Here is a 21,921-nt window from a genome sequence, read left to right as displayed (position 1 = left end):
GGTATGTGCAACTGTTCACACTTTACGATATTCAGACCACCACATACTTTTAAATCAGTGAATTCTGTTTCATGCAAACCACAGAATAAAATGAATTAAAACACCAATCTCCTTTAACCTTAGCTTGAGCGCAAAAATACGGTCATGAGTTGACAGTGACCTGAAGAAATGACATGACCTTCTGGGCCTCAAGTATCTGTAAGGCTAAATGGAAGAACACACGTGAACACACAAAGCCTGGACTGGCGTGGGAGGACAGGAGACACCCACTCCCGCCCGCCTTCCTCGTGCAGAATACCGCAGAGAGCCACAAAGCCTCTAGGTAGCTATGTTAGAGATGCACAGGAAAACAAGCGACAGACACTGAACACAGCCAGACCTAAAGAGCAGTGTGGGTGAACCATCCTCGGGCTCACGGAGGCCAGAGGCTTGAGGAAACACTGGACTTAGGGAAGCCACAGATGAGGGGAAACCTAGGGCACATGGAAGTCAGAAAGTCACGCTGCTTGCTGGAATGTGGAGTGCAGAAATAGCACAAAGCAGGGGTTTAGTGGCAACAGCTTGACCATTCAGCTCAGGGTCAAGCACTGGCCTCAGCATCTCATTTCCTGAGGAGGGGTTGTGCACATGCCCTCCCTCGAACGCCACACAACGTTCCCTTTATAACTCGCTGTGACTTGCAGCTTGTTGCCACTGTCTCCGTCTGAAAGCCTGCGGCTGAAACATGGACCACAGGCTTCTGCGGCTCCCCGTCATTTCCCACAGGCCTCGCTGCATGCAAACAGAGTACTCCCTGGTCTAGCCTCGAATAACATGCTGTTTTATCCAGGAAGACAGAGACTTTAGGAGATGGGCCAAGAACAGAATAGCTCCCAACACTTCTAGGAACTTGAAACTATTAAGGACACAAGAGTTCACACACGGATCACTTTTCTTAGCATGACTTATCCATCAAAGCAAGGTCAGTGCGTGGCTTGCCAACAGTGACAACTTTCCTCGATTAACTCAAAGAGAGCTGGGCCAGGCAAAAGTGGCACTGAGACATATTCCAGGTAACCTGGATGGCCAGGGGCAGAAGCAAGTGAGCTGTCAGCTGTGACGCTGGAGGAAGACAGAGCTCAGCTGAGACGTAAAAGGCAGCTGAGAGACCGTGCCTGAGGCCACTGTCACCAGCCAGGACAGCCTGATGGCTGACCAGTGCTCCTGCCCATTACCTGCCTATGTTTCGAGCAACTCTAACTCGGGAAACAGACTCTGACCCTCCCTGCCCACCACTCAGTGATCAGTCAGGCACCTCCCCCAGCCATCTCTAAGCAAGCACTCTGACCCTGACCAGTGCTGGTTCCAGCCCCACATACAGCCTGGGACATGATGACTCAGTCCTGTTCTCAGCGTACAGGGAGAACGGCAAACAAAAGGAATCCTCACCACCAGGCCAGAGAAGGACAGGACTGGCAGGAGTCTGGGAAGAAAAAGAAGGGTAGAAATACAAATGTCTAAATGTTGAGGGGGCACCGATAAGTCACAGTGTAACAAGTGGTCAAAAAGGTGACAGCAAAGGGCAAGGGAGACCTAGGTGGTGACACCCGGAGGACGAGGCGGAGTAGCCGCCTCAAAGCCTCCAGCACTTGCCCATCACATTCAGGACAGGTAAGCAAGCACTCAGTGACAACCAAGTACAAGTTTAGCCTTCTGGAGGGCAGTCGCAATGGCCTTATCAAAACTGAAACAAGAAAGACATCCCAAGGGAGATGACAATGTGGTCAAAGGTCACAACTTTATGATCTGAAACTATGTACCACAGCAGAAATCCAAACTCCAAATGGCCACACCATGATGAAAGCGACCTGGGACTGGTCAGCTGAGGAGGGTGGCAACCCTGGCCTGGCCAACACTAATGGTGCCTACCACTGACTAGGGCAGGAACTGCGTGTGCACCAGGCCCTGTGCCAAGTGCTTTCCCTTAGGGCTCCAGCTAACTCTCACCATGCTCCCTCCTCCTCATTTAAGGCCCAGGAAACAAGACCTTAGAAAAGAGTTCAATAATTTGCCCAAACTAATGCTGCTGTCTCCGAAGCAAATGTCTGCTAAATGCTTGTTGGGGAAAAGAGGGAGGGATGATTAGAAAGACAGACAGACAGACAAATGAAAGGCTGGGCCAAAAGTACCACCCTCTTCCAGGGATTCAACGTGACATGGGCCTGTCAGAAGAAAGAAGAAAGCTCGGGGCCTGAAAAACGAGTGGCCGCCAGGGAGCAAAATGGCCTTGACAAACACTCATGACGACACCCTGGGTTATGGGAAAGCCGAGGGAAAAGGACTCGCACACTCCATTAGGAAGACAGACGGTGCTGTCCCATCTTTAAATTTTTCAGCTCAGAGAGAAAAGTCCCAAGCGGGCAATGCCATCTGTCTCCCGAGCCTGAGGGGTTTTCTTCCGGGTGCTTCGGGAGTCAACGGCGCGAGCTCCCACAGTCTGCACAAGGGAGAAGGAGAGGGTCTCGCCTCTGCCTCAGCTTTGTTTAGAGGGAGAGCCGACTCCCCCACCGGCAACTCCCCCACCCGCACTCTCACTGTTGCCTGACGAAAACCAGATGCCAAGAGCCCCCGGCACTTGTGGGGCCCTGTGCTCTTAGGAGAGTAATGGGAGCCAGACAGCAGACAGAAGACACCCCAACTAAGTGCGCAGTGCAGGCTGGCAGCGCCTAGCTCTGGACTCCAGAACCTTTAAGAAGGGCGCCTTTTGAATGTCTTCAGAGCAGGGAATGATAAGGTGTGAGGGACAATTCGTGCTACTCAGGGACTAGAGCTTTTGCTTGAAGGTCCAGTCACCAAACAGTGCCCTATGCAAGACACTTGACTTTTTAGGGGCCCATGGATTTGAGGGAGAACAGCCACCATCACTCATGAACAAAAATACCTTCCCCTGGACAGCTGAAGAATCCTGAAGCCAGTATGAAAATCTGTTGTCCAAAACAATAAGAATCCCGGGGATCAAAAGAAGCCGACCAGTAAGCTCTAGTTCGCTGCAGAGCCCTGAATAAACCAGGGAAAGGAAAGCAGCTACAGCCTGAAGACCACATGCCACGCGGAGCCTGCACCCACGACAGCCAGTGGTGCCCACCACACTCCAGTGTGTGTCCGCTGACCCGTGGTCTGGCATGTCACAGTAATTCCTGACTTCTCATTCTCAGAGTCCAGCCCACTGTGTCACTGAATTCAAGGCCTCCTGACGTGGCTTTCCCATCATTACCCCAAAGCCCCATGGCAAAAAACAAATAACCTCTCCCTAAAATCCAACTCTCCCAAATTCTCACGGCATGTCATTTTCCACACCATTACACACATGGCCCCCAGAGTCGGCGTGCAGGTTTCACTGCCCCTCAACAGCCACGCCGCCTTTCGCTGGCTGTTCTCCTCCTTTACAATCTTCCTGAGATGGCCTCCCCACCACCTCCATTCCCTACATCTCCCAACTCAGAATTCATCCTTACGAATGACTGCTTCGGTAGCTTAACCTGTCCACTTAGCTTTGACCCCCGCCCTCCAGTCAGCCTGGGTACAGCTCCTTACCCCTACTCACACCCCAGGGTCCACGATCATCAGCCTCTCCTCTGCCCAAGGGCCCCCACCCAGTACTCCCAGGTATAAACCAAGGGTCAAAGTCTACACACACAATCTGAGGTATTGTGGAATTCCAATGAAACTGGGACATAATATCCCCGTTTCAACAATGCCACCTCCACAGGTCTGCTCACGCTGGCCCCCTCCTCAGACACCCCTTGCTCTTCCACACAGACCCTGCTCCTTCAGAATCCATCCACTACAGATGCAATCTCCTCACTCGTGTGTTCCCTCACAGTGTATTTTCCGCTCTTCTTTCCGGCTTACCGCAGGGCCGAGCACTGGCTGCTAACAATATGCTTTTTGAGGACAATCTGAATGGCACTCTTTCACGAAAAGAAATCCCATTTCATGCTCACTCGGGGAGTATCTGATACAGGTTGCCTCCAACTATAAACAGCCAAAAATATCAGCTCGTCCGATAAACGCGGAGAACAGAAAGTATGGAGGCTGGACTGCTCGCTCTCCAGGACCTCAGTCAAGAACCTTAATCCCTCCCAGTTTCTTCTCTCTTGACAAACTTGCCTTCCTCATGGTGACAAAACAGCGGCTTTGCCTCCAAGAATCTAATGGGAGGAACTTTCCCCTTTCCTATGATTAGGAGAAAATGTTTTTCCCAGAATTCCCCAGCAGACTTCTCAAGTTTCGTTGACCAATCTCATTGGCCCACATCTCAGTGATGGACTGCTGTGACTAGCTTAGATTGATCAGCACTTACTCCAGAGCTGGAAGGAGGGTCGTTTTTCCTGGAGTGGTGTGCAGGGAGCGGTGTGTCATCCAAACCAAACCCCCCACCCCCAACCAGCAGGAAGAGAAAAGAATAGCAGTTACATGAGCAGCCAATTATCCCTGAACCAGCAGAGGCCAGGTCATACATCTGTGTTCCCCTCACACTTCAGCCTCATCCTGTGCTGGCGCAGGAGGACGCTCGGCAAATAACTGGGCTTGAGCAGAACTAGAAATTACCCTGCGCGCGCGTGCGAAAATGCTGAGCCTCATAGTGTGGTGGTACAATTGGACATTTGTGTACAGAAACTAGAAAGACAGCCATGAAATCCCAACAGATGCAGAGATGTTCTCATAAGAGAAGGTTGGGGTAGCTCAGATCCAACTCTTGCCTGGGCCCAACTCCCAGTGCCACAGATAGGGAGTGGGACCCCAGCCAGAAGCTGGGCTTCCAACAGGCCCAGCTGGGCCTTCTCCTCAGTTCAACTCTTGCCTCTAATGGACTGGTGGGCTCCAGGCCAGCCCACAGCTCACCACACATACGCTCCAGGCTCAAAGGAGGCTCCCGAGGAGGAGGATTTGTGTCCATCAAGTAACAGACCGTTCTGTGTGTGCACCTGTCAGTCTTCCTTTCCTGTGACAACATAGCTGGGACAATCAAAATAATGACAGCTGTTTGGGCTCAGGATTTCAGAGGGTTCACCCCGCAGTTATGGGTGCTTTTGCTTTGGGGCTTGTGGCAAGGCATAGCACCATGACAGGGAAAAAGAGTGGAGCCAAGGGGCTAACAACCTCATGGGGGCAAGGAAATAAAGACATAAACAGGAAGTGGCCTTTTGAAGAGCATAGCCCCAAAGACCCAACTTCTTCCCATTAAGCCACACCCCCTAAAAGGTTCCATGGCTTCCCAATAGCATCACAGGCTGGTGACCCAATCTTTAGCACATGGGCCTTTGAGGAACATTCAAGATCCATAGCTCTGTGGCCACACGAATCTGCCAATGAATACACAGGTTCAGAGGTGCTGGCCTGGAGGGAGATGCCTTCTCTCCCGCCTCTTTCCTGCCCAGACCAGTCAACCCTACCCCGCCTTCCAGTTCAGACTTCCGGCATACTCCCCCAGCTTCTCCGGCTATTAACAGCACTGCAGGCCCCAAATACACGTGTCCCCATGTGGGACTGTAAAGGGGCTTAAAAATATCTTGGGAAGCACACAAGAAGAAGGATCTCCACCCCTCTGCCCTTCCAGTGCCCCCAGGCTGTATCAGACTACACAACTTGAGGTCTAGGAATTCCCTTCTAAATACTGTAGCTGACATTTCCTTGGCTAAAGAGAACCACATGAAATACTCAGATGTAAACCAGCAGGCCTGCCCAACCCACAGCCCGCAGCCTGCATGCAGCTGGGGAGAGCTGAGTACGGCCCAACACAACATCATAAAATTATTTAAACCATGATATAATTTTTAATTTGACTGCACCATTTTTTTGGCATCACCTTTGTAAATGACAAGGTCACGTTGCAATATCTAAAGGCTGGACACACCTAGATCATGCGTTCAACCCTCAATACAACTGAACAAATACTAGGTTGAGCCCTATGGCCCTGCTGACACTGGGCTCTTTCTCTGACCTTTGAAACTGGTAACATCATAGAGTTCATCTTAGTATCAACCCTGTGCCAGGCAAGAGCGAGAGTCTGGAGACACTACAACAGGTAACAGATACACTCTCTGTAAGGATAGGGGTGTACAGTCCAGTGTTAAACCATTCACTACAAAAGTAACCTGCAGTTTAGCCTCAGGGTCGTCAGCAATGACAAGAGAACCAATCCTCTTAGGCATGACTTCACTGTTTGTCTAAAAATGGCATCCTTGCTGATTGCCTGCTAGGGCTGTATAGGCTAGCACAGGCAGCTGGGTCCCCTCCACACACACACTGCCAAGCGCACAGAGCACATTACACATGCATTAAACGTGTTGGTTTCTATCGTGACAGACAAATACAGGTGTATCGGAGCATTTGGAGGAGAAAACTATGCAATCTCTGATACTGCCGGTATGGCTGAGCTAGGGTCTTAACAACACAGATCTTAACACTGCGTGTAAACTACCTGCATCCGGGAGTTTCACGGGGACTATTTAAAATACTTAGGAGAACAAACGGTTCTCAGGCACAATCTAGTATTTCGGAAACTCCATTTGCATCAACAATGGGTCTGCTAATTGCGAATCCTTTTTTCTTCTCTCCTGTAGCGGGTCCCCCAAGGATCTTTATTAGGCTCTCCATTAGCCTAGTCTGAGTTACAATATTTACTTACAAGTAATAACAGTGAATTTCTTGAAAAATATTTGGTAATTCAGGCATTTCACTAATTTAACTAATCTCCCTCATTAGTCTACACTGTTAGGGATTTGATCATTCTACCAAGAGAAATGACTGAGGCTGCACTTGGGATCGTGCCCACCAAACTCTTCCAAAGGGTACCTTTGGTAGTGGGCACGTGAGCTCACATTCAAAGTGGGTGGAAGCAGGAAATCAATACACAACAACTTGAAGAGCCACTGTAATCCAATTTAGTCCAGCACACAGATCCGTGTGAAGTCACAGCCAAACCAGAAGCAAAGCACATGGAAATGTCAGATCCCGCACCTCTGATGTCCCAAAGAACCCGATATCATTTGTGGGCAGCGGGTCTCAGATGGTTTTTGCAGTATCTCCCTGAGCCAGCTCCAGACACACAGTACAGAATCATGAGTGAGCCAGGAAGAGATCTTCACTCCAGTTTGGCTTCTTATTGTTCTGAGTATCAGCGTGGAGACTTAGTAACACACTGGTCACATTCATGGGGCATCCTGAACTCTCTTGACATGGCAAATGAACACAGGGCCTTGTCCCTCTGCCAGTGACACACAAAAACCTGCTGCCGGCTAGAAAGACGCCAGGCCTTTCCAAAGAATACCAGGGCCCATCCGTCCTCCTCTGCGGAACCCTTACAAATCTCCCAGATGCAGGCAGGATGCTCATGGGCTGGGGAGATTATGTTTTGAATGTCTTAAGAGATTAGTTACTTAAAATCCTCTCCATGACTTCAGTCATCCTTGCCACAGATCACAGAGTAAAAGGCTCCTTGATTAAAGCTGAATGCTTGCACACTGGCAGAGGGGGAAATATGCAGAAGGAAACAGGAGTTGGATTCCTGATGGGCACACAGCAGCAGCTCCAGGACAGGAGCTGAATGACAGTGACAGGGAGGATGCACAGGAACCATGCATTCAGCAGCACCGCCAGGCTCCTGGATTCACTCCTTCCCCGTCAAACACAGATAGCAGACATGGAAGCGAGATCTATCCCCAAATGAGGCCCTGTTCTCCCCAAAAGCCAGATATGGGAAACTGCAGATCCTCCGCGGTGGGTAAGAGAGGAAAGAGTTTATCTCCTGAGATGTTCTAAGCACAGCAGAGCCCATGTTAGGGGAATTTTCCAGCCCTTCTACCACACCTTCACTCTCCTCCCACAAGGCCACCACCAGCCTTTTCCTCACCTCTAGAATATTTTACCTCTATAATTAAGAAGACTGCGCGGCAAATCTGCCGGGATTCTTTCAAAATAAATTCAAGTCTAGGGACACATTAGTTCCGGTTCTGCCTTCTCCTTCCCAGAAGCCCACTGTTCTAGTCTCCTAGCCAGAGACCATCACTATTCCCAGGGAGGGACAGGAAAAGAGCCAAGCAGGGTGCTCGAATAGGATCTTGCTTTGTCTTAACAGTGTGATACCACAGGCCCACAGCACTGTTCGGTAAGCAGTTTTTCATTCCCAAACACCAGAAGACAATATAAAACTGCTCAGCAAATCATCTCTAAGCAGAGTCAGAAAGGACTGTCTAGTTTGGGGCTAAGCCTGGAACAGATGCGTAATGCCACCCCCCTCCCCAAATAACAAGTGCCGTACGTGCATCTGCGCATCAGAATTCTCAGACCAAGGCAGAACCATTGCCAAACAAAACCAACGAGGAAAACCAGAACAGCCTCAGGCAAGCACTGCTCACAGCGAGAAAGCAGGGCTAGCGCAGAGCTCTCGGGGGCAGCAGCTGCCTGCGCTGGACCACAGCCATGTTCGCCAGGCACAGTTTATAACCAGCTTGAACCTGCAGACTTACAGATTACTGGAGGGAGAAGATCTCAGAAGAAGAGTACAGAGGTATGCCTTCTCAGAGTCACCACCAAGGCTGTAGGATGCCTAGTAAGGATGGGGCCCAGCAGTGGTGTGGCCTGGGCTATGGACTCCTTGACAGAAGTCATCCCGCATGGTGACAGAGGACAAATGGAAGGCAAAGAAGACCAATCAGCTTTATTACCAAAACTCCAATACAAGGAGAAAGCCTGGTGTGGACACCATCTCCTATCCAATGGGAAGGGTGCCCTTTTTCTATTTCTTTTATTCTTGTTTCCTAGAAATTCAGAGTCAAAGGTGAAACTCCCAGTTCCCCAAGAAAGACAGTATTCCCAAGAGTTAATAACAATTAGTCCCCATATCCAGATAGCATCCCCAATAATTAATAGCAACAGTCGGTCCCTGTATCCAGACAGCAATCCCAAAAGCCAATAACAGCTGGTCCCTGTATCCAGACAGCAACCCCAACAGTCAATAACAACAGTCAGTCCTCATAACCGAACAGCATCCCAGCAGGCAATGACAACAGTCAATTCCCATATCCAGACAGCATCTCCAACAGTCGATGATGACAGTCAGTCCTCATATCCAGACAGCATCTCCAACAGTCGATGATGACAGTCAGTCCTCATATCCAGACAGCATCTCCAACAGTCGATGATGACAGTCAATTCCCGTATCCAGACAGCATCTCCAACAGTCAATAACAACAGTCAGTCCTCATATCCAGACAGCATCCCTAACAGTCAATAACAACAGTCAGTCCTCATATCCAGACAGCATCTCCAACAGTCAATAACAACAGCCAGTCCTCATATCCAGACAGCATCCCCAACAGTCAATAACAACAGTCAGTCCTCATAACCGAACAGCATCCCAGCAGGCAATGACAACAGTCAATTCCCGTATCCAGACAGCATCTCCAACAGTCAATCCCTGTATCCAGACAGCATCCCCAACAGCCAATCCCTATATCCAGACAGCATCCCCAACAGTCAATAACAACAGTCAGTCCTCATAACAGCATCCCAGCAGGCAATGACAACAGTCAACTCCCGTATCCAGACAGCATCTCCAACAGTCGATGACAACTGTCAGTCCTCATATCCAGACAGCATCCCCAACAGTCAATAACAACAGTCAGTCCTCATAACCGAACAGCATCCCAGCAGGCAATGACAACAGTCAATTCCCATATCCAGACAGCATCTCCAACAGTCGATGATGACAGTCAGTCCTCATATCCAGACAGCATCTCCAACAGTCGATGATGACAGTCAGTCCTCATATCCAGACAGCATCTCCAACAGTCGATGATGACAGTCGGTCCTCGTATCCAGACAGCATCTCCAACAGTGATGATGACAGTCGGTCCTTGTATCCAAACAGCATCCCAGCAGTCAACGGGAATAGTCCACAAATCCAGTGCTCAGGATACTTGCACATTTTCAACAGAAAGAATTTTCTCTGTACCATCTATTACTTTCGTCTCCCCACATGGACAATGTTCTAAATCCTTTCCTAAAGGCCCTTTGTCATGGGCAGCCCTGGGTGTTAGTAATCCATGGCCATCAAAGAACTGAGGAGTAGGAAGGAAGGAAGGAAGGAAGGAAGGAAGGAAGGAAGGAAGGAAGGAAGGAAGGAAGGAAGGAAGGAAGGAAGGAAGGAAGGAAGGAAGGAAGGAAGTCAAAGTGACAGCCAGAAAACAGACTTACCTTAAGGGATAGGAGAGGGAGGGGGAGGGAGAGGGAGAAAGGTGGAGAAAGAGAGAGCCTTTGTATCAGTGTTTTTAATTAATCCCCCTATTTATTAAAGATTAAAAATACTTATCAGGTGAATGTTTAGACTGTTCGTCATGGCGTTAACTTTTAATTCCGAGGCATTTGAGATAACAGAACAATAAGCACTTGGAGTAGACACTCAAATATTTCCTGGGTGAATGGATAAAAGGTTTCATGAAGTCTTAAAGTAGATTCTAAGAGAAGAGCTCCTCTGGTGGTCTCAGGAAGGGGGGCAGGAGGTCAGACTCTGCAGCCTAAGAGTCTCCACTCTGAGATGGGAATTCAACAACCACCTCCCCAAATAGCAGCTACTTTGGAAAGACAGTGGAGAGAAAGGTGAGCCAGGCTCTGGGAAGCCATAGCAAAGAGCCTGAGAAGAAACCCATCCTCTGAGGGGGTACCCGGCACTGCAGGCAGCAGGGGAAGGTAGTCTTCCTGGAGTGGCTCCACCCCCTGGGCCTGCAGGCTAGTTACCTTCACTGTGAATTGGGAGAATTGCGTGGAAATGGAAGACCCAGTTCTTTTCCAGTCCACGAACAAATAAGAATGTCGGGTTGAGTCAGACACAAACCCCACCGTTTATGGCTGTCTCCTTAAATTCTCCATGGGTTTCGTTTATAATCTAACAGAATTTCAACATTATGACAAGCTGGTCAGTAAAACATGAATGTGCTTAATTTGTCAATTTATGTGTTTCTCAGAGAAAATATTCAGAATAAACAAGTCAATTATCCTCATTAAATACACTAACATTCAAGGCCAGGGTTTTATTATGACTCTTGGTTGCCTGATGATGGGGAGACGAAATTATTCTGTTGTATAGCTACTGAATGAGTTCACGATTCCCCGGTGACTTTACAAATTACAGCTTCAGCTAGCTATAAAATAAGCAAATCAGTTCTGATATGACTATAAAATTAAGCCTGAAAAAAAGAAGTGAGGTAAATCACCCCTTAAAAACCATGTTGTGGAACAGAATGTTCTGTTTGCCTCCATTTACGTCAGAAAGATGTGCATCCGAGTATCCACGCACAAGTGTCTGAGAGACCATATACTAATCATAAGGAAGATATATCAGTAAGGGGTGTGAGGCACAGACAGGAGGCTGCACATTTGAATCTCTATTTTCCCTTTTCTCTTTTTTTTCAGTGTTAGGAATGACATCCAGACACCCTGCTGGCAAAGCCAGCTCTACCACTGAGCCAGTCCCCAGCCCTACTTCCTATAGATCTTATGACAGTTCTCTTGCTACCTCTGCCAAAAAACAAAAGCCTCAAAATTAAAAAATAATAAAGTAAATATACGCTATCATCTAAATTAAAACCAGTATCTCATCATCTTACTGTTATAGAATACTCTAGCCTACAGCACTTTATTAACTGCTTTAAATTATGACTTCATTCAAACCAAATGCTGCCTTAAAAGAAAAAACAGAAAAAAACAAAAAACCTCTACATTTCCTGCAGGCAGGTCCTACCTAAGAGATTGTGACATTTCATTCCCTGGAAGTCTTTTTTCCCTTTCTCTCTTGGCTTTCTCTTTGGACTGATACAATACACATATTTAAGAAGTCTGACTCTGTGTTTTGATTACACAATGTGTACATTCTCTAGAAGTCTTTTAACAAACAGTGTGAGAGTCCTCGGGGCGGGGCAGGGCGGGGCTGGGCAGGAGCAACTTGACCTGCTGTACTGAGTGCTAAGCTCTGCTCCAGGCTCCTCCCCGGCTCTCCACTGAAAGTGCTTCCTGGCTAAGTCAGCCAAGGTAAGTAATGTAAATAAGGAACGCACACCATTGAGTTACCTGAGGTCCCAGTGGCCTCAAGCCGCCACTTGTGGTCAGGAAGCTGGCCACCTTGGAGAAGTCAAAATACTTGAGAGTACTGCCACTCCCAGACCAGGACCAAGGTGCCAACCAACACTCCGGCACACAGGTGTGTGTGGACTTCACCCACCTTTGCAACCCACAGCACAAGCCTGGCAGCAGGATCATATGAAAGTCAGCTATCATACTGATCATCACATAGGAAAGGCACACTAATTATTACTTAATGGGCAGTGTCTCTGAGAAAAAGCTTTCAAAATGGGTAGCTCTCGGGGACCAGGGAATGCCAGACGGGGCCCTTGAGAAGTGGAGGTTGGAAGCCTGCCTCTAGACCCAGGCCCTGCGGGGAGCAGGGGTCACCAGCGCAAGGGATGGCAGCAGACAACACTCTGGAGTATCAGACAATGGTGTCATGGGCAAAAACTGATCTGTAAGCAAAAGTAACACCAACTCAAGGCAAGCCTGGGCAAACAGCAGAGAAGCACCACAGAAGGAACGCATGACCAGGATCAGCTGGGTGGCATTTCTCCCTGTTGTAATAACGAGAACAATGAGCGCCAGCAAACTGGGGGCTGGGGAGGAGGGGGACACTGGCTTCTTTGGATCCCCAGCTCTGTGGGCTGCTGCTTCTCTGATTATTAGGAGATGAATACAGAGAACTGAGAACTTTGGGAGCAGGCATGCAGCTTCCCATCTTTATCTCTGGATCCCTCCACCTCGGGAGCCTGGGAGCTCGGCCACCATTTCTCCCAGGGATCCTCCAGAATTCCCACTGACAACTTTCTCTGCCACCTGTCTCTGACCCCAAAACCCAGTTTTCAGACCAACTGTCTGCTCCAATTCTTACCAACCAGGAGGACCTGGCTCACTGACAATCTTCCCCGCCCTTCTAGAAGTCCCCAAATCCTGCCAGAAATGTCATTTAGAAAAATGTCTAAAATTTAGGCTGCTCCAGAAAGCAGAAGGCACTTGCAGATGGAGAAGCACCAGCTTCTCCAACGTCTTCCTCGCCTGTAGTCTCTTTGCTGTTCTTGCTCCATGCCCCCCCAACAACAGACACCCCTCCTCGAAGAGTGTGTGATATCAGTATTGGCCAGTCTATTTGCCTATCAATTTACCTTTTGTTTCTCTGGTGGCCTTTGATTATCACACCAGAGAGCAGTGGTTCTCAATCCTCCTAACACTGTGACCCTTTAATACAGTTCCACACGCTGCAATGACCCCCAACCATAAACTATTCCATTGCTACTTTACTGTTAGGAATCGTAATGTAAATATCTGATATGTGGCCCCATGAAAGGGTTGTTCACCCCCCCCCCCAAAGTGTCACGACCCACAGGATGAGAACCGCTGTCCTAGAGGGCTGGGTGCGTGCGGCGAAGCCTCACCCGGATGGCAGAGAAGACACTATCTGGTGAACGTAATTAAAGGGCTGGGCAGAGACTCCGCCTAACGCTCGTTAGTATAAAGCCGGATTATAAACCTTTTTAAAATGCATCTGACCACCTTCCAGCCGGGGAGAGCTAACATAATATTCGATCTAGGATCTTGCAGGGCCCCAGGCTCATCATTCTCTCCTTGCTACTATAATTATAGATCCCAAAAATTAAAAAATAAAAACAGACTGGGTGGACGACCGCTTGAAAACTAAACTGGAGAAAACACCTCCAGCTTTGTGAGTGCGCCCTTCTGAAGGCGGAGCTGAACAATGAAAACAAACTCCACTTTGGGGTTAAGGGAGGTCCGCTGCTAAGGTCTTTGTTGAGTACCTGCCTCTGTGGTTCACAATTAGTCACTTAATAAAGGGTTCTTGGTGAGGGAATTTGGCAACATGTGATTTTAACAACTACAAGCTGGATTTTTATGTAACTGCTCATTTCTTTGAAAATCAGGGGGCATTCACACACAGGTGCCCTAAATTTTCTTAAATTGAAAAATCAACGTTTTACAAGCAAGAGCCATGCTTCACTTCACTGGGAAGTGGAAAAGAAGCAGGTGCCTGCTTGTGGAAGTGAGGGACTCCCAAAGGAAGCTGAACATGTAAGGGAGGGGAGAGGGGGTGCGGGGGCACCCATGGCCAGGAAGTGCCACAGGCCACAGTTCTCTCTGGGAGCCCTTCCTCCAGTTTCAGGTTCCCGGGTGAATGAGAGCAGACTGAGCTCTGGATTCTAAGTCCAAATCCCAAATTCACTACAGTCTACAACAATCCTCTTTCTAGCACCATCCACCTAAACTGGAAGCTTCTACTTCAACTTCAGGTCACAAAGTCATTTCCTGAGTCCCTAAAATGTCACCCCCATGCCCCATCACTGTAACTGCTGCCCACCCCTCTACACCCTGCCCACTCTAAACACTGGGAAAGACACCGCATTAGAGCCTTTAACCTCAAGGACACGTCCATACACAAGTGATCTAAACTTACTTAACTGGAAAAGCTAACATTTAGGAATTAGAATATTCGAGTTTCTTGCAGAGCACAGAGTAGTGGTGGCGCACGCCTTTAATCCCAGCACTTGGGAGGCAGAGGCAGGAGGATCTCTGTGAGTTCAAGGCCTGCCTGGTCTACGAGACCTAGTTCCAGGAGAGCCAGGACTGTTATACAGGGAAACCCTGTCACGAAAATAAAAAAGGGAATATTTGAGGTTTCTCCCCCAACCGCCACAACTTTTTGGGCTTGCAATTGAAGCCTGACTGTCTGTAGGGGGGATCCAGGAAGTATGGAAACCTGAAGAAGGGGGAATCACAACTTTATTCTCATTAGCCTCTAAGTGAACCTTTAATTTCCCCAGTAATGTTTCTAGTATCAGTGATTCTCCAAGTAGAAATCACCACACTTTATCAATGAAGTTGACGCAGTCTCAAAATACCCAACGCTCATCTCCATCACAACACTAATGCTTACTGGATTCAACATTAGGAGCTGCCGGGCTAATGTGTCATTAAAGAGGCATGCTACTAGATCACATAGCTCTTTTTAAATATTTTGATAGTTCTATTTCAATAGAATCAATTTCCTTTTATTTATGCATTTTTAAAGGCTATGCTTAGGATTACCAGGCTGCCAAAAGGACTCACCAAGGGAACAGAAAAGATTCAGAACCCCCGTTTGGTAGACTGAAGGCTTGAAAGCCACAAACAGAAACACTTGGGTTCAAAACCAGACCCTGACTACTTCCAACTCTTCCTAGCTCGGTGGTTCTCAACTTTCCTAATGCTGCAACCCTGTAATACAATTCTTCGTGTGGCGGTGATGCCCAACCATACAATTATTTCATTATTACGTCATAACTGCCATTTTGTTAGTCTTATGAATCATAGTGTAAACATCTGATATACGACCCCCAGGCTGAGAACAACTGCCGTTCTAGAGTAAAATTCCTTCCACACTTTCAACTGTGCTGTGGTAGCCAACAAGAAAACAGTATTTACTTTGTGAGGGCTGGGAATATAGCTCAATGGTAATTAAGGTACCTAGGGTGCCATGGGTCCTGGGGTCCACTGCCAGCATTGCAAAGCAAACCCAACTAAAACATGTATACCCACCTTTGAAGCCACTCACCAAAAATTAACTGAATTGCTTCTCCCTTGGTGGGAAGCCCAGAACAGTCCTGGGGCTCATGTAGAGACCATCCTTAAGCACTTCATACTGAAGGCCGCACTGCGGGAAGTGTTGGCGCACACCCTATAAACACAGTACTCACTGCGAACGCCACACATGCTCTCGTAATTATATGCTGGCTTCTGCTGCTTCCTCGGCAACAACTGTTGGTTCGTCTAGCTCATGTCTTCCCAATAAGGCTCCTTATTGGCCAGAGTCTGGGCCTCACTCTCAGAAGGGACTGCTTGTCTGCTACTAGAACCCTGGATTTGGAACTGACAGTCCCGGCTTCAGCGCCATACTCTGCCGCTTAAAAGTCTGTGGCTATGACAGAGGCCGATATTTGTCCGCCAAAGCCTGCCCTCTCCTTAAGGCAATATAAGCCTAGGTTTTAAGCACGACCCCTGCACTTAGAATGCACAACTTCCCAGCTGCTCTTGCAGTTAAGTATGGCCATTGTGCCCAAGTTCAAGTCAATGAGAAAAAATGTTCATACCTTCTGATAAGTATCCTTAACGTCCAAGATTCATCACGAGTCCTTCATTAATTCTTTCCTCCCTCCTGACGGCCAGAGCCAGAATGGCCATACTGAACCCTGAGGTAATACTCGGAGTAAATGCCATGTGCCATGCACAGGAAACAAGCCTGAAGGAGCCTGGGGCCCAAATACTGGGCAACACATTAACCTCGCCAGAAATCCATTTTAGTAAGTTACTTCATCTCCTTGGTCTTCAACATCCCCATCGATGAAAGGATGGGGTGTACGGTACCTATTGCCTGAGGTTGCCTTGAGGACTGAGGGATAGGCTTGGTTCACCTCAGGACTGGAGTTTATAGAGCTGGGATTACTGTTGCTATAGCAATACCTGGAGCCCTGCTGCAATGGACAGTTTAGCAAAAGGGGCAGAGCACAGCCCTGGGTACGGACAGGTGACTCAAACCAACTTTTACAGTCTAAAGATGCTATTGTTGGGATGGTAAATGACCCCTATACATCCAAAGGTTTGGGCCACGGGGTGGCGGTAACGAGAGAAGAAGCCACCGTTCAGAGGTGGGGTCTGATGGGAAGTCTTTGGGTCTCTGAGAGTTTGCCCTTATAAAAAGCACAGAAGGACCCAGTTCCTGCCCCTCCTTTTACATCCCTGGCAACAAGGTGAGTGGTTCTGCCTGGCCCACTGCTTCACCACCATGATGTGCTCTCTGACCCAAAGCTATAGAGCCAACCCCTAAAGCTGTAAGGCCCAAATGAACTTTTCCTAGGTTAGTTATGTCAGGCATTTTATTACGATGGAAGGCAGACTACCACAAGAGGCGTCCTGGCCAGGCCGGTCCTCCAGACAAGAACCCCTTTCTCCAGCACCTTCTCTAATGGTACCACCCTTCCAACATTGTAAGAACAGTAGTGCTGGCTCATCATCCATCAATCACGATGCCCTTTCCTGCTTTAGAACCCTCCCCTGAATGATGTAAACCCCTCCTCTGTCATCTGCTCCCTCCTTCTCCTCTGTCTTTGATCACCATGCTCCTGCATCTGAGTTCATGCCTATCAGTACATCAAAGTTTCCTGCCATCTCTTTTGGAAGCACCCTCTGGCCTCTCCCTAATAACTAGAAGTGAGTGAGTGGAAGTTCATCCCACCCTGCTCAAACATAAGGCTTCCCAAACCCTACGAATCGTTTGTGTGTGCACTGAAGAACACAATGCCCGCTAACTCTCTGCTAACCCTCCGAATGCTTTGTGTGCATGCCGGTGGCTCATCTCCCGCGTTTCTCACTAACACTTCCAAAGCTACTTCATCGTACCTGCAACATCCACACTGGTCTGGGAGGTGTAAGTCTTCATGGTACACAAAACTGAACAGGGCTTTCCATGTTTACAGCCGACATGCATATTTCCGGAGTGGCCTCTTCCCCTTTAAGAAGGCATAACCCTACTTTCTTCTCTTATGCCACTACCAGTTTTCCATGTCAGTCACTCACACAGGCTGTGCCCAGGCACATGCCAGTCACCCCATCTCTCCCACCCCATTCCCTCTTCTTCACACTCAGATGAGCCCCCTGCATCTTCTGACCCTCTGGCACCATCCACTCCTGTCAGCGGAGATGCTGCTGTTCACCAGACCAGGCCTAAGATGCCTTTGGAAGCAACACGAAGGGTGGTAGCAGCCAATGGCTGCACACTGGAAGAGCCATGGGGGACAGCAAAAGAACAGAACACTGGGCAGTCAGAAGAATAGGGACAGACACTTGCATTATCAGTGTCCTGAGCAGGCAATAAAAGAGAAACCTGCCGGGCGGTGGTGGCGCACGCCTTTAATCCCAGCACTCGGGAGACAGAGGCAGGCGGATCTCTGTGAGTTCGAGGCCAGCCTGGTCTACAGAGCTAGTTCCAGGACAGGCTCCAAAGCTACAGAGAAACCCTGCGTCGGAAAAACCAAAATAAATAAACAAACAAACAAGAGGACCCTGAACCAAACTCCACACCCTGGCAAAGGACTGGAGCAGAAATGTGCAGGCCTGAAGGTCACACACCTCACAGTTCACCCTGCGGTCCCCATAACAGTCGGTTACGGGATTTTCTAGCTCAAACCGCCGGTTCTGGAAGCTGGTCCTCTGTCAGTCTCACAAGCACTAAACCTGACTCAACTTTTGTACAGTTTTATTCTAGGTGTGTGTCCAACACGGGCTCCAAACCTCTGGATTCTTTGCTGTTTTAAATTCACATTGATCCACATTACACAGCAAGAATGCTGACACACGAAGAGGACCACACCAGGCGGCCAGCAGGAAAGAAGACTGATGTGTCCTTCTCCCAGGTTAAGACAGAGCTCCACAGTTCCAAACATCTCCACTTTCACACACATCGGGCCTTCCACCCCAGGAGCCTTTTACAGCCACGGGGAGACTCAGCTCACTCCCAGCCTCCTCTTTGTACACTAGGGCCAGAATGGAGGGAAGATGGCAGCACTCACTGGGTGCCAGGGTCCCAGCTCCCTTCCAAAGAGGGACCTGGAGAGCGGACAGCAGGGGGACCAGCAGGGAGCCTCACATCTCTTCAACAGCTCAAAGAGAGGGAGGGAGGGAGGGAGGGAGGGAGGGAGGGAGGGAGGGAGGGAGGGAGGGAGGGAAGAGGGAAAGGTACTAATGTCATAGTTTTGTTTTCCCATTGGTGGCTCCTTCTGTCCTGAGTCCCGCCCACCCATCCATCCCCTCAACCATACACCCATGCCTGGGAAGTGGGGCAGGAGTGGGGGGTTGGGGCTGTTTGTATCCTCCAGTCTCCATGAATTACTAACTGCTGATTCAAGCTGAGACACAATGACAGATCCCGCACAACACCTATAAATACAGTCAAAGAGACCAGCCAAGGGAAACCGACCTGCTTGCTTTCCTGTACCTGAGCACACAGGAGACCTGGGGATCCTGCATCCCAGCAACAGCACAAAGGGACTAAACTCTCAGCCAGCCAGAGGTGTGCACGCCTGTGCGTAAGTGCACTAGGCAGGCAAGGGCTGGCACTTACGGACTCACACACTCGTTCCTCAGCTCAGCCGAAGACTCCACTCCCACACCGGAGGAGAATCTGCTGTTGCTACTCTGAGGTGGCTACCAGAATCTCAAGATTTTTAAGAAGATGCCTTAAAGACATCAGCCTGTACCCAAGTTCATACACCACCAAATGAACACACTGATTATGAGTTTCAAACATGGTACAAGGCAGTCAAGATTTTTTTAAGGACATCTTACATCTCTTAATTGCAGACTTAGGATGTTTTATTGAGATTCAGAAGTCAATCAAGATGAGGCTGAGATGGGAATTCAACTCCAAAGTCCACCCTCATTCCACACACCTGTCAACTTTTGTAAGACAATCTCCAGGTACAAATCCCGTAAATTCAAGACACCTAGAACAGAGAAGCAAAGGGCCAACACCGACAACTTCTCCGAATGCAGAGGGTACAGTCACACCAAGGAGGTAGGGGGTGTGTCCATCCTCCAGGTCTGAGATCTGGTAAAGGAATGTGCTGAGTGCCGGCTATCAAGTTTATTATAAACTGACGCATTGGCAGATACACTGTGGGGATGTGCTCGAGGCAGCACAAGAATGGACAAGGGGGTGGGGAAATCTACAGTGGAGATGAGAGCCTTAAGAGAGGCGTCAAGGGCTCACTTCTGAGACCACGGCTTCTTCCTCCTACTCTGAGCCTTCAGACTTTCCTTTGAGGGTATGAAAACCAATCCTCACGTACCCCTTGCGGGCAGCTCCAAGGTCCCCAGCTTCACCTCCTGCAAGGACCATGAGCTGGGCTTCGTTGGTACTGAGACACAAGGCTAGTGTCTTCAAACACATTTAGCCTACAGACTTCTTTGGCAAGACAAAGCCTCTCTTCAACCCCCAGCCCACCCACTCCCACTTCCCCCTCCAAAAACAACAAAAAGAAAAGGTACCGTCATTCATCAAACCACCTCTCCCAACAGGGTGAGAATTATGTTGTAACTTCCCTGGAACCAATGTAGACCAACACAAAAGTGAAAACCCTGGAAGCCTCAGCCCACACACCAATCCCTAAGCCACAGGGGCTTCACCCAAAGGCCCAGGGTAGTAAATACTCCTGCTTAAGGACAACCGTATTCCACCATTCTTCCTGGGTCAGAAATGGACCCTTTTGGTACTTAAATCCACTCCCTCACACTCTGGCTACCCCTTGTTGTCCCCCAGAGCCCAGTGTTGATGGGAGAGGACCACAAGGAATTAGCAATGGGAGCATGTTAAACTTTCCCAGCAGCCATAGAACTGATCAGCATTCACTTACCCAGCACAGCCAGACAGCCCAGCACTGGGAAAAAGCACTTCATTTCGGCAGCCGCAGCAGGAAGAAGACAGGCACAGGGCACCGTGCTTCTCCCACCGCCTAATCTCTCATTACTGCCAATCCACTTATAGCTCCAGGGAACAGTTTGGAAACAGAACTTCACCGGGAAAACGAGATCCAGTCAACGACGGCAGGAGAGAGTTGGGGGCAGGGGAGGGGAGTGGTACAGGCAAGAAGAGTCCTCCAGGCTAAAAAGGCAGTGTCCAGAGTGATTCCAAAGGCGCTCTAGGCTTCTGCCACATTGTATGCCTTGCAGTCTCCACTGGAAATGTGGATTCTGGTAGATTAATCCTCAAGGAAAACGGTTGGAAAGAGAGTCTGAGAAAAAAACCCTTTCATCCGTTGATTATACAGAAATGTCCTTGGCTTCGCAGTGAAGGTGTCTGAGATCTCTCATTCGGATCCCCCGGAGGGAACTAGGTAGGTTTTGTCAAAACCTTGGCCAGTCAAAGCACCCTGACTGGTAAAGACACTTTGGGTTTCTTCATCGAAAAGTCCATCTCCATCCATGGTGATAGGTCACGGTGCTGTCACCTGCCCCAAAACCTCCCAGATGCACACGAAGTAAGCTGGCATTCAGTAGACCGGGAGCGGTCCCACAAAAGCCGGCAGATTTCTAAAACAAACACAGCAGACGTTTATCCAAGGCCAACACAACCGCCGCAAAACCAAGAGAGGCCGAAGCGCCGGGTTGGCCGAGCCACCCGGGTCCCCTCCCAGGGCTAGGGGCAGCCCGTGTGTGCATCCTGACCTTGTACAAGTCTTACCTTCCGTGCCCTACGCCTCAGTTTCCCCGCCCAGAGCAGGGCAATTATGATTGTTCTCAAAACACTTTCACCAAATGCCTCTCACTCGCGGGCTTTTCCCGTCGCGGTCCACGGAGCGGGGCGCGGCGGGCAGCCCCACCCTCGGCAGCGCGGGTCGCCACGGGGCTGGCACGGGGCCGCGACTCGGGGCGCCGGCCGTGGGAGCCGGGGCGCGCCGCGTCCCAGGTGGCCCGCTATTGTTTTACCTCCCCGGCGGTTGATTCTGAGACGCTGGCAAAGAAAAGGCACCGAGAAGAAGGGGGCCCGGGGCTCCGCTCGCCGACGGCCGAGCCCGCTCCGCGCACGCCGGGTCGAACGGAGGAAGGGGCTTGGGCCCGGAGCGGGACGCCGATCCCCACGCCATGCTCCCCGCGCCCCTGAAACCCGATCAGCGCCCGCCCGCGCTCACCTCGCCCGGGGTCCCGCAGCTCCCAGCGGCCGATAGTCCGCCGGTACGTGTCCCGCACGCCTCCCAAGACGCGCAGCTTCCTCCTCGCCTCCCGCAGCGGCTCAGG

At 49.6% G+C, this 21,921-nt stretch overlaps 1 protein-coding gene across 2 annotated transcripts in view; it reads right to left on the bottom strand.

The window, feature by feature from the left end:
• Igsf3 (immunoglobulin superfamily member 3) overlaps positions 1-21,921 on the bottom strand; it is a 90,556-nt gene extending 68,635 nt beyond the window's left edge. For both annotated transcript variants that reach the window (XM_057793702.1, XM_057793703.1), the window contains exons 1-2: positions 21,816-21,921; positions 20,541-21,216 (exon numbers count right to left, since the gene is read on the bottom strand). In XM_057793702.1, the coding sequence (XP_057649685.1) occupies positions 20,541-20,583 (43 nt within the window). In that variant the 5' untranslated portion in view covers positions 20,584-21,216; positions 21,816-21,921. The remainder of the gene's footprint in view (positions 1-20,540; positions 21,217-21,815) is intronic.

Source organism: Chionomys nivalis, chromosome 18 (genome assembly GCF_950005125.1).
Source record: "Chionomys nivalis chromosome 18, mChiNiv1.1, whole genome shotgun sequence".
Classification (NCBI taxonomy): Eukaryota; Metazoa; Chordata; class Mammalia; order Rodentia; family Cricetidae; genus Chionomys; species Chionomys nivalis.
The sequence above is the reverse complement of the archived record's forward strand: the minus strand, read 5'-3'. Positions and strand labels throughout refer to the sequence as shown.